At 44.7% G+C, this 12,767-nt stretch overlaps 2 protein-coding genes across 2 annotated transcripts in view; one reads left to right on the forward strand and one right to left on the reverse strand.

Moving 5' to 3' along the window:
- The window catches only part of KIF11 (kinesin family member 11), a 66,771-nt gene extending 63,025 nt beyond the window's left edge, over positions 1-3,746 (reverse strand). The window contains exon 1 of the mRNA XM_003904000.5: positions 3,359-3,746. Coding sequence (XP_003904049.3) covers positions 3,359-3,435 — 77 coding nt within the window. The 5' untranslated portion in view covers positions 3,436-3,746. The remainder of the gene's footprint in view (positions 1-3,358) is intronic.
- Positions 3,747-3,863: 117 nt separating this feature from the next.
- Positions 3,864-12,767, forward strand: part of IDE (insulin degrading enzyme) — a 136,723-nt gene continuing 127,819 nt past the window's right edge. Inside the window, exon 1 of the mRNA XM_017963113.3 lies at positions 3,864-4,024. Coding sequence (XP_017818602.1) covers positions 3,984-4,024 — 41 coding nt within the window. The 5' untranslated portion in view covers positions 3,864-3,983. The remainder of the gene's footprint in view (positions 4,025-12,767) is intronic.

The following is a 12,767-nucleotide window of genomic DNA, read 5'->3' on the forward strand; positions in this document are numbered from 1 at the left end:
GGCATCAGGAGAGATGAAAAGATTGCCACCTACTGCACAAAGGGCCAAAGCAGAAGAAACCCTGGAGAAAGGCCTAAAGATGCAGGAGTGTAAATCAAGAAAGAGCAACTTCTCGGATACTGGAAACTGGTTTGGAGATGCAGGAACACATAGATTTGGGTATCAAATGTGACCCATGCATTGGTATCTACAGCCTGGACTTCTACATGGCACAACGTAGGCCTGGTTTCAGCACTGCAGACACATAGCACAGAACAGTCTGCACTGGGGCCAAACAGAATCAGCAAAGAGGCCATGCGCTGGTTCCAAAAAGAAAAAGAAAGGAAAAGACCACAGTATCAATGAGTAAAAAGGCAACCCACAGTAATGGGGAAAAATTTTTTGCAGATCATATATCTGAAAATACCCAAAATACATAGAAAACTCCTAAAACTCAACAACAAAAAAGCAAACCAATATAAAAATGGGCAAAGAACTTAGACATTTCTCCAAAGATATACAAAATGGCCAGTAAACACACGAAAAGATGCTCAAAATCATCACAAATCAAAACTACAATGAGATGCCACCTCACACCTAATGGGATGGCTACTCGAAAAAAAAAGAAACAGAAAATAAATGTTGGTGAGGATGTGGATAAATGGGAACCCTTATGCACTGTTGGTGGGAATGTAAATGGTCCAGCCACTGTAGAAAATAGTTTGTTGGTTCCTCAAAAAATTTAAAATAGAATTATCATATGATCCAGCAATTATAATTCTGGGTAAATACCCAAAAGAATTGAAAACCCATATTCATAGCAACTTTATTCATAATAGCCAAAATTAAGAAGTAACTCAAGTGTCCACTGACATATGAAGGGACAAGCAAAATGTGATACATACATATAATACTATTCAGCCTTAAAAAAGAAGACGTTTGCTACAACATGGTCCAACCTGGAGGGCATTATGCTAAGTGGAATAAGCAAGTCACAAAAGGATAAATACTGTATTATGACTCTATTTTATGAAGTATTTAGAGTAGTCAAAATCATAGACAGTAGAATGGTAGGTGTCAGGGGTTGATGGGAGAGGGAAATGGGGAGTTATTGTTTAATGTGTATAGAGTTTCAGTTGTTCATGATGAAAAGAGTTATGGAGATGGATGGTAGTAATGGTTGCAGAGTATTATGTATTTAATATCACCGAACTGTACACTTAAAAGTGGTTAAGATGTTAAATTTTATATTATGTGTATTCGAAAATGACTTTTTAAATTGGGAAAAAAAATAGGGGACAGAATAGCAGGGGCATAAGAAAGATAGCCAGTAGCGCATTATGTAGGGATCTGTAAACTTTAACCTGTGAGTCAAACCTGGCCCTTGCCCTGCCAGATTTAAGAATGATTTTTACAGTTTTAAAGTGTTCTTTAAAAAAAAAAAAAAAAAGATCAGAAAATAATGTGACAGAAACCACATGTGGAGGGGTGCAGTAGCTCACGCCTATAATCCCAGCACTTTGGGAGGCTGAGGTGGGTGGATTCCCTGAGGTCAAGAGTTTGAGACCAGCCTGGCCAACATGGTGAAACCCCATCTCTACTAAAAATACAAAAATTAGCAAGGCATGGTGGTGTGCACCTGTAATCCCAGCTACCTGAGAGGCTGAAGTGGGAAAACCACTTGAATCTAGGAGGCGGAGGTTGCAGTGAGCAGAGATTGCGCCACTGCACTAGGGCCTGAGCGAGACAGCAAGGCCTTGTCTCAAAAAAAAAAAATAACAAACCACATGTGACCTGCAAAGTCTAAAGTATTCAAATAAAATAAATATTTATTTCTCTGGGCCCTTTTCAGAAAAGGCTTACCAACCCCTGAGGGCCTTGCAACTCATAAGTTGCCTATTTGCGAAAGCTTAATAACAGACTTGCACCAGGAAGGCTATTTGAAAGAAAAAGGCTAATGTGGAAAAAAAAAACTCTTTACACAAAAATTATTGTAAATATTAGACACAAGCAAATAACTATTATATTCATTGGTGATAAAGTAAATCTCCTCTAAGGCAAGGCTTGAAATGTATGCGGATCATAAACATCAAGTTCAAGATAATGGTTAACTGTGGCTGGAGGAAAAGGGATAGAGAGGGGAAAGGGGGGGCTCCAGCAATGATTGTTTTGTTTCTTAATCTGGGTGATGAATATACAAATGTTTATTACATTGTTCTTAATAACTTTTGTAAGTCTGAAGTATTTTGTAACTAATGTTAAAAAAAGAAATCAAATAAAGGCATACGGAAAAGGTAATATTGCCTGGTTTTATTAAACAACCAAAATAAGTTTAAAATTTGCACTTGTTATATGCACTGCATTTTTAAATAAAAATTTTCAGAACAACTACTAACAGAAGCCCCAGAGTACAACAACTGGTAAGTGTCACTGGCTAGATTTAAGATTGCCACCAAATTTCCTCTCTGGCACCTCGCTTAGAAACCTAGTCATCACCTTTGATATCTACAATTGAAGTTACCAGGGCTGAGTAAACAATAGCCTAAGAAAGTTTGTTGAAACAGGTTTTTCCAAAAAAAATAGCCTTTTAATTTTAGACTACTTTGGGGTTTACAGAAAAGTTGCAACAGCAACTGTTAACAGCCACAAAAACAGACACACAAAACACAAACTCAGTAAACTGTGGAGAGCCTCTAAAAAGTTGAATACATCAATTCTAACTAAACAGCAGTTTCTAGCTCATTTTAAAATTGGGAAGTTATTTGGAAACGAGTCAGGGGAGGGCCGAACACCCCTCCACATCTTCTTATCTCGAAATATCCATTTAATTTGGTCTATGAACAAACAGGCAGATAAAAGGGAAAACTGTAGCACAATCAGAAATTTACACTAGCTTAGCTTGTCTTGATCTTTTAAAAAACATAAACTCACTTTATAACTTAATGTTTAAAGACAGATGTTTACTTGTTTAGTAGGGATGCAGAAAATACTGCATCTAGAATAAAGAGAACAGTGGTTGATTGCTTTTTAGAGGCGATAATACCAACGTAAGTGCTAAACCATCTGCAAAACAGGTATTCAGTCTTACTTCCTGGACAAACTACATGAAGTAGCATATATAAGTGACACCTAAGTCTTGACTATAGTTTAAAAATAACGCACTTTTCAGTATGGAACAGTGATCAAACCAAACATACTATTTTCTGCTAAAAATCAGACACACACAGCAACCGGGTGTCATTTTTATTGAACAGAACGAGGAGAACCAAGAAACTGGGACCCTCAGGAAATGCAAATAAAATCCCTCTCCCTGGACCGCGCACTAGGGGGCCCAGCAGCGAAGCCCCGGCGCTCGGAATCCTGTCAGCCCTCTCCCTACCTGCATCTCACCACCACCTGGATGTTCTTCCCCTTCTCCTCTTTCTTCTTCGCAGACGAATTTGGCTGCGACGCCATGACTGTCCCCGCCAAAAAATCAAGGCCTGGCCGCGGACTTGGGCGCTGTGAGGCGCGGAGGGGCTTGGCGGCCGACGGGGGCCGGAGTCTCCCTGGTCCCTCCCGGGCGCTGGCGTGGCCTGGAGGACCGACGCACGCAGCTCCGCGTCCCCGCTCTCTACCCGGTACTCTGGCCGTGGCGTTTATCCCGCGCCAGCCGGAGCCGCCAAATCACCAATCTCGTCTCCACCCCAAGCCCCAGAAACCAAGCAACGACTCGGCGCCTCAATTTGAAAAAGGGACCGAGTAGCCGGACCAATGACTGCGCTGGCGCGCAAGGCACCATGGGATGCAGTGTCCTCACCGGAGCCCCGCCCTCGGAGCGTGGCCTGCGGGAACGTAAAGAGTTGGGCTGTCCGCCTGCTCCGGAACTTCGTAGTCCAGAGCTGAGACTTTGGAACTAAGCGTGGAACTTTTAGCGTAGCGTGGCTCAACTTACATAACGTCCCTAGCCCCAAATTCCCTCATCTGCAGAGAGGAAATAATAGTAACCATCTCAGAGGGTTAGGATGAGAATTAATGAGCTCGTGGAAATAGATCGGAATATATGGTAAGCACTCGCCATGATTATAATTATTAGAGAATTGCAAGAGAGGGCAATAGAAGCACAGAAGAGAGGTCCAAAGCGAGCCGCCATCCCGGAGGCAGAGACCAGGATAGTCTTTTTTTTTTTTTTTTTTTTTTTTTGAGACGGGGTCTCGCTCTTGTCACCCGGGCTGGATCTCGGCTCACTGCGCCCCCCGGTTCAAAGCGATTCTCCTGCTTCAGCCCCCGAGTTGCTGGGATTACAGGTATGTTCCACCACGCCCGGCTAATATTTGTATTTTCAGTAGAGATGTGGTTTCACCATATTAGCTAGGCTGGTCTCGAACTCCGGACCTCAGATGATCCTCCCGCCTTGGCCTCCCAAAGTGCTAGGATTACAGGTGTGAGCTACCGCGCCCGGCCCAGAATAGTCTTGAAGAATAATTAATGTCGGGGCCCGGTGGCTCACGCCTGTAATCCCAACACTTTAACGGGCCGAGGTAGGAGGATAGCTTGAGGCCAGGAGTTTGAGACCAGCCTGGGCGACATAGGGAGACCCCCCCCCCCGCCCCCCGCTCCCCGATGCGTCTCAACAATAAACAGGAGGAAAAAATAGCCTGGTGTGGTGGTGCGTGCCTGTTGGTCCCAGCTACTCAGGAGGCTGAGGCAGAAGGATCGCTGAACAGGGGAGATCGAGGCTGCAGTGAGCCGGGATTATGCCGCTGGATTACTACAGCCTAGGCGACAGAGCAATGCCCTTTTTCAAATAATAATAATAATAATAATAATAATAAGGAAGTGTTAAGAGATAGGCTACTACAGGTTCCAAATCGTGATGAAATGGACACTGGATGCCATTTGGAGGACTCTGAATTTATCCTTTGGTCATCATCTCTAAGCGACTCCAGGCAAAAAAGCAGGGTCCGCCTTGATTTTAGAACGACTGCACTGACCGACTAACGCAGGCCGCGGGCGCGCTGCGCTCCGGGTTTCCGCGCGGCGCAGCGGGCGGTTGCATCGCAAGGAAGCTGCGCAAACGTCCGCCGCCCCGGCCTACAAATCCCAGCATGCAGCGCTCGCTGGGGCCTGCGCGCCCTCAGTCACCTCTGGTCTGCTGCAGGCGAAATTTTCGGCGTCTTGGCAGTGCCTGGCGTGACTTGACCGCTGTAGGTGTGGGATGCTGCATCAGGAAATACTGTAACAGGAGCCTATTGTTATGAATAACGTTTAAAATCTTAAGGAAATTGAACACTTGAACAAAGGATTTTTAGCAAAGCAATTTTATTTTTGCGCAGAGGGGTGCTTTTTGGCCAGTCGCCACGAGAGCACACCTGAACAAAGGGGCAGGAGAGTCTTTATTTTTGACCCAAGTCCTGCCCCTGTATATTTTTCCCATTGGCTGGGGTCGGGTCGTATAATCTAAACTAATCCCGTTTGGCTAAACATTTGATTTTTTTTAGATAAGGTGGGCACGTAACAGAAGGCGGAGAGGAAAGGGGAAGGGATGTCTGTAATGAGCTAGAAAGTTAGTCCTCTTTTCAAATGAGGAAAGGAATATGAGCTGGTATTGATAACGTCTGGTATTGTGGCGTGCCTCGGCATTTAACAAAGGCAAAAAGAAAAAAAGAAAAAGGGAAAAAGGGGAGGGTACTATGAATTAAAGAAGAAAAGACTGATCGGGTTATTTGAAGAGAAACATCATATCTCACACTATGTTGTAGTCGGTTCCTGGAACTGTGCTTCTGGCCCACACAACCCATGAGAACCTAAATGTCGTGTTAGTCTATTAAGTAACACCCCGGTGTAGTGGAAAGCTCTGATGTCCTTTTTATGTTCCTCCACTTGCTAATCCCCTACATGCGTCCCACCCCTCCGGCCCCCCGCCCCAAGGAAATATCTGCATCTATAGCTCCTTCTGCTGGTCATCTCTATTTTGAGTAGCCAGCTGTCTATTGATATCTCCTCTTAGGTGGCTCGCTGGCATTTCAAAATGGGACCTATGCCAAACGGAACTCTATCTTATCTCCACCTTAATCTTTCTCATCTGGATACTGGAGCTAACCAGAACCTTTGATTCCTCTATGTGTAGTGGAGTCCTGTTGATTTTGTCTCCCCCGCGATGGATCACCATAGTCCAAGGCTCTTATCTTTTCCCTGAACAACTGTCATCTACCTCCTTAACAAGATTCTCTTCTGCCCTTTTCTCCTCCCCTCGAACCCTCCATTACGTTTACTCAGCAAGGGAAGTGTCTTTTAAGAAATAAGAAAATAAGACCATGCTCTTCATCTGCTTTTTAATCTTATACTATCTTCTCATTTGTATTTGGAATGAAATCCAAACTCATTACCATGCCCTGTAGGGTCCTCATGATCTGGCCCTTGTCCATACAATCAACTAAAGGCACTTTCCAAAAAATCTCATTACCATGCTTCAGAGCTCCTAGCTTTTTCCTGTGGCCAGGTCCTTGTACCTGACATACCCTCTGCCCTAAACTGTGTTTGGCTCTTTGCATGGCTTACCCATTCTCATTCTTCAGCTCTCAGTTGAACTTTCTCTTTTAAAAACACCTATCCTGACCACCCTATCTAAAGCACATTGTTCATAATTTTCTCTTTTTTTTATTTTTGAGATGGAGTCTCACTCTGTCCCTCGTGCTGAAGTGCAGTGGCATGATCTTGGCTCACTGCAACCTCCGCCTCCTGGATTCAAACAATTCTTGAGCCTCAGCCTCCTGAACAGGTAGGATTACAGGCGCCCCACCATGCCTGGCTAATTTTTTTTTATATTTTTAGTAGAGACTGGGTTTCACCATGTTGGCCAGGCTAGTCTCGAACTCCTGACCTCAAGTAATCTGCCCTCCTTGGCCTCCCAAAGTGCTGGGATTACAGATGTGAGCCACTGCACCTGGCCTTCCTCTTATAATTTTCTATCCCAGAACCCTGCCTATTTTCTTCATAACACTACAGTCAATATATTGTGTGTATTGACAGTATATTACATTGTCAATATATTGTGTGTCTCCCTGGATAGAATGTAAGTTTCATTAGGGACCCTGTCTTTTTGTTCAGTATTCTTTTCCCAGTGTCTTGAACAAAGCCTTACACCAAAGTAAGGCTTTACTCAATAAATATATATTGAGCACCTGAAGGAAATTACTTAACGTCTATCAGCCTTGGTTTCCTCATCTGTAAAATGGAGATAATAATAATTACTATTATTGTGAGGATTAAAATAACATATGCAAAGTGCCGGGGATATAATAGGAAAAAAAAAATCTTAATTTCTCCCTTTTGGCTGGGCATGGTGGCTCATGCCTTTAATCCCAGCACTCTGGGAGGCCGAGGTGGGCAGATCACGAGGTCAGGAATTCAAGACCAGCTTGGCCAATAAATATGGCAAAACCCTGTCTCCACTAAAAATACAAAAAAAATTAGCCGGGCGTGATGGTGGGCACCTGTAGTCCCAGCTCCTCGGGAGGCTGAGGCAGAAGAATCGCTTCAACCCAGGAGGCAGAGGTTGCAGTGAGCTGAGATGGCACCACTGAACTCCAGCCTGGGTGACAGAGCTAGACTCTGTCTCAAAAAAAAAAAAAAAAAAAATCCCCTTTTCTTTCATTTTGTTTTGGTTTTTCTGAGTCAGGATCTTGCTCTGTCACCAGGGCTGAAGTACAATACACCATCACGGCTCACTGAAGCCTGGACCTCCTGGGCTCAAGGGATTCTCCTATCTCAGCCACCTGAGTAGCTGGGACTATAGGCACAAGCCACCAGATTTGGCTAATTTTTTTTCCTTTGATAGATATGGGGGTCTCCCTATGTTGCCCAGGCTGGTCTTGAACTCCTGGTCTCAAGTAATCCTCCCACCTCAGCCTCCCAAAGTGCTGGGATTATAGGCACGAGCTACCCTGCTGGGCCGTCTTTCCTTTCTCTTTAGTAAATATTCAAACAATATATACATTAATAGTCACATGGGTTGACGCAAGAAATTCAAGAGTCTCCATTTGATAATAGATACAGCTACCGTTTATCTACGGTTTACTGTGAGTCAGATTCCATGCCAAATGCTTTGTGTGCATCATCTCATTTAATCTTCAGAACAACTTTCTGAAGTAGGAACTATTACTTTCCACTGTTTTATCAGTAAACTAGCCAAATAAGTTTGTCTGTAGTCATACAGCATATGACTATACTTACACTTTAATCATAGTGTTAGGTTAACTATTGGGGAAGGAACTTAGAATTCTTTCCCATTCCAACTCCCAGGCTCTTAACTACTGTCTTTCCCCCTGAATTTTTTTCATTTGCTAAGTGTGCATGTATTCTTTTTTTTTTTTTTTTTTTTGAGACAGAGTCCCACTCTGTCGCCAGGCTGGAGTGCAGTGGCGCAATCTCGGCTCACTGCACCCTCTGCCTCCCGGGTTCAAGCGATTCTCATGCGTCAGCCTCTGAGTAGCTGGGATTACAGGCGCATGCCACCACACCCAGCTAATTTTTGTAGTTTTAGTAGAGATGAGGTTTTGCCATGTTGACCAGGATGGACTTGAACTCCTGACCTCATGATCCACCTGCCTCGGCCTCCCGAAGTGCTGAGATTACAGGCGTGAGCCACCATGCCTGCCTGTATCCACTTTTATCATACTGTTTTTGAAGTGCTTACTGTGGGCCTGGCAATGAATATACAGGGTGAATTATTGTACTTGCCCTCAGGGCTAGGTCAAATAGAGATAGCCAGGGTCTAATGGCCACGTGTAAGTGTTTTGTTGCACTAAGCAGTCCCTGAAATGCCATTTTACATTGCCTTTATTGAGTTCAAACTACTCAGGCTAATAATCAACATTTCTTGGCTGGGCACGGTGGCTCACACCTGTAATCCCAGCACTTTTGGAGGCCAAGGCAGGTAGATCACCTGCGGTCAGGGGTTCGAGACCAGCCTGGTCAACATGGCGAAACCTCATCTCTACTAAAAATACAAAAATTAGCTAGGTGTGGTGGCACATGCCTGTAATCCCAGCTACTTGAGAGGCTGAGACAGGAGAATCGCTTGAACCCTGGGGGTGGAGGTTGCAGTGAGCCGAGATCGCGCCATTGCACTCCCACCTGGGCAACAGAGCGAGGCTCCATCTCAAAACAAACAAACAAATTAGTTGGGGCCAGGCGTGGTGGCTCACACCTGTAATTCCAGCACTTTGGGAGGCCGATTCGGGCAGATCACCAGGTCAGGAGTTAGAGACCATCCTGGCCAACATGGTGAAACCCCATCTCTACTAATGATACAAAAAAAAAAAAAAATTAGCGTGATGGCGTGTGCCAGTGGTCTCAGCTACTCGGGAGACTGAGGCAGGAGAATCACTTGAACTTGGGAAGCAGAGGTTGCAGTGAGCCGAGATCGTGCCACTACACATCAGCCTGGCGACAGAGTAAGACTCCATCTCAATAACAGTAATAATAATAATTTAAGTCTAGTTAAACTGAATTCTAACAATGCAACATCGTTGCCCATGTGTTTGCTCCGGCACTTCTCTTTCAGGAGTATATGTACTTCTCGAATAAATTATTTTAAATTGATTTTTATTTTTCCTAAAGAAAAACACGGAGGTTGGGCATGGCAGCTCATACCTGTAATACTAGGCAGGAGAATTGCCTGAACCTGGGAGGCAGAGGTTGCAGCGAGCCGAAAGCATGCCACTGCACTCCAGCCTGAGTGACAGAGTATGACTTTGTCTCAAAAAAAAAAAAAAGAAAAAGAAAAAGAAAGAAAGAAAAGAGAAAAGAAAAGAAAAACGTGGAAATGTTTTATAAAGTTAAATAGTTCTAAAAGGCTTGTAACAAAAAAAAAAGGTATTTTATCTGCCTTATCCCACCCCAATGCCTCTAGACCTTTACCCCAGAAACAACCAACCACTTTAGCTGTTTGTGCAGGCATTTACATATTTCTATTTTCATAAGGAATTTGTATATACTGTTATTTGTATTTATTTATTTTTGAGACAGGGTCTCACTCTGTTGCCCAGACTAGAGTGCAGTGGCTCTATCAGGTATCACTGCAGCCTCAACCGCTCCAGTTGAAGCAATCCTATTGCCTCAGCCTCCTGAGTAGCTAGGACCACAGGCACATGCCACTACACCCAGCCAATTTTTTTCGATTTTTTGTAGAGACAGGGTCTCACTTTGTTGTGCAGGTTGGTCTTGAAATCCTGGGCTCAAGTGATTCCCCCACCTCGGCCTCCCAAAGTGCTGGAATTACAGGCATGAGCCACCACGCCTGGCCCTTGACCTCCTGGGTTCCAGCAATCCACTTCCACCTCCTGAATAGCCTCAACTGCATCAGTTGAAGTGATCTTACCGCCTCAGCCTCATTAGTAGCTGGGACTACAGGCGCACACCACCACACCCACTAATTTTTAAATTTTTTCATAGACATAGGGTATTGCTTTGTTACCCAGGCTGGTCTCCAGCTGCTGGACTCAAGCAGTCCTCCGCCTCAGCCTTCCAAAGTGCTAGGATTATGGGCATGAGCCACCCCTGTGCCAGACCTATACCGTTATCTTTTGATTAATCAATTTTAGACATTATTTATTGACATCTTATGGTAGGTGAGGTTTAGTTCTCAAACTCTACCATTCTCTCTGCATTTCCTTCTCTATATACCCAATATTACAATTTCTGGTTAAATCAATAATCTATATTCAGGTTATTATGTCTGTTCGTAGCTGAGAATTTCATTCTAGTGACTAGAAATTTTGCAATGAGGCCAGGCGCAGTGGCTCATGCCTGTAATCCCAGCACTTTGGGAGCCCAAGGCAGGCAGATCGCCTGAAGTTGGGAGTTTGAGACCAGCCTGGTCAGCATGGTGAAACCCCGCCTCTACTAAAAATATAAAAATTAGCCGGGCATGGTGACACATGTCTGTAATCCCAGCTACTTGGGAGGCTGAGGCATGACAATCGCTTGAACCTAGGAGGTGGAGGTTACAGTGAGCCAAGATTACACCATTGCACTCCAGCCTGGGCGACAGAGCAAGACTCCACCAAAAGAAAAGAAAAGAAAAGAAATCTTGCAATGATGTGCCTTAGTGTGCATCTACTTTCTTTTTTTTTTTTTTTGACACGGAGTCTCGCACTGTCACCCAGGCTGGAGTGCAGTGGCGCAATCTCAGCTCACTGCAAGCTCCGCCTCCTGGGTTCACCCTATTCTCCTGCCTCAGCCTCCCAAGTAGCTGGGACTACAGACGCCTGCCACCACGCCCGGCTAATTTTTTGTATTTTTAGTGGAGACAGGGTTTCACCGTGTTAACCAGGATGGTCTCGATCTCCTGACCTCAGGATCTGCCCACCTCAGCCTCCCAAAGTGCTGGGATTACAGGCGTGAGCCACCGCACCCAGCCAATGTCTGCATCTACTTTCATTAATTGGGCTGAGCTTTTCAGTCTGGCAAGTTGTTATCTTCAGTCTGGGAAATGTTTTTGAATTATTCATTGAATATTTCATTTGTCATGTCTGTTCTTTCTCTCTGGAACTCCTATATATAGTAGATTTCTACCACCCAGCAATTACTACCATTAATATTTTGATGTATTTCTTTCCAGTTGTCTATTCATGTATTTTCAATAACTGAGATCATAATTGAATATATAGGGGTTTTGTCTTTTCCCCCCCTTTTTGTGGAGAACAGGGTCTCACTATGTTGCCCAGGCAGGTCTTGAACTCCTGGACTCAAGCAATCATTCTGCCTCTACCTCCCTAAGTGCTGGGATTACAGGGGTAAGCCACTATGCTCAGCCTGAATATAGAATTTTGCATCCTGAATTTCTATTTAACATAAGAATTCTTCCAAGACTGTCCAGACCTCATCTCTACAAGAAATGAAAATAGTTTCAGCCATAGTGGCACTCACCTGTGGTCCCAGCTACTTGGGAGGCTGAGCTGGGAGGATCACTTGAGCCTGGGAGGTGAGGTTGATCATACCGGTGCACTCCAGCCTGGGTGACAGAGCAAGATCTTCTTAAAAAAAAAAAAAAACAGGGGCCAGGCACAGTGGCTCATGCCTGTAATCACAGCACTTTGGGAGGCCAAGGCAGGTGGATCATGAGGTCAGGAGATCGAGACCATCCTGGCTAACACGGTGAAACCCTGTCTCTCCTAAAAGTACAAAAAAAATTAGTGTGGTGGGGGTGCCTGTAGTCCCAGCTACTCGGGAGGCTGAGGCAGAAGAATGGCATGAACCCGGGAGGTGGGGCTTGCAGTGAGCTGAGATTGTGCCACTGCACTCCAGCCTGGGGGAAAGAGCGAGACTCCGTCTCAAAAAAACAAAAAAACACACCTTTAGTTAGTTTTAATTACGCAACAAATGTTTACTGAGCTTAGGTGCATATCCTGTGATAGTCACAAAAATGAATTTAAAAAGTCCTGCCCTGCCGGGCACGGTGGCTCACACCTGTAATCCCAGCACTTTGTGAGGCTGAGGTGGGCAGATCACCTGAGGTTGGGAGTTCAAGACCAGCCTGACCAACGTGGAGAAACCCTGTCTCTACTAAAAATACAAATTTAACTGGGCATGGTGTCACATGCCTGTAATCCCAGTTACTTGGAAGGCTGAGGCAGGAGAGCGGCTTGAACCCAGGAGGCGGAAGTTGTGGTGAGCCAAGATCATGGCATTGCACTCCAGCCTGGGCAACACGAGCAAAACTCCATCTCAGAAGACAAAAAACAAAAACAAAACAAAACAGGCAGACAGGTTCTCACTGTGTCACCAGGCTGGGGTTCAGGGGC

This window comes from Papio anubis, chromosome 11 (assembly GCF_008728515.1).
Source record: "Papio anubis isolate 15944 chromosome 11, Panubis1.0, whole genome shotgun sequence".
Lineage (NCBI taxonomy): Eukaryota > Metazoa > Chordata > Mammalia > Primates > Cercopithecidae > Papio > Papio anubis.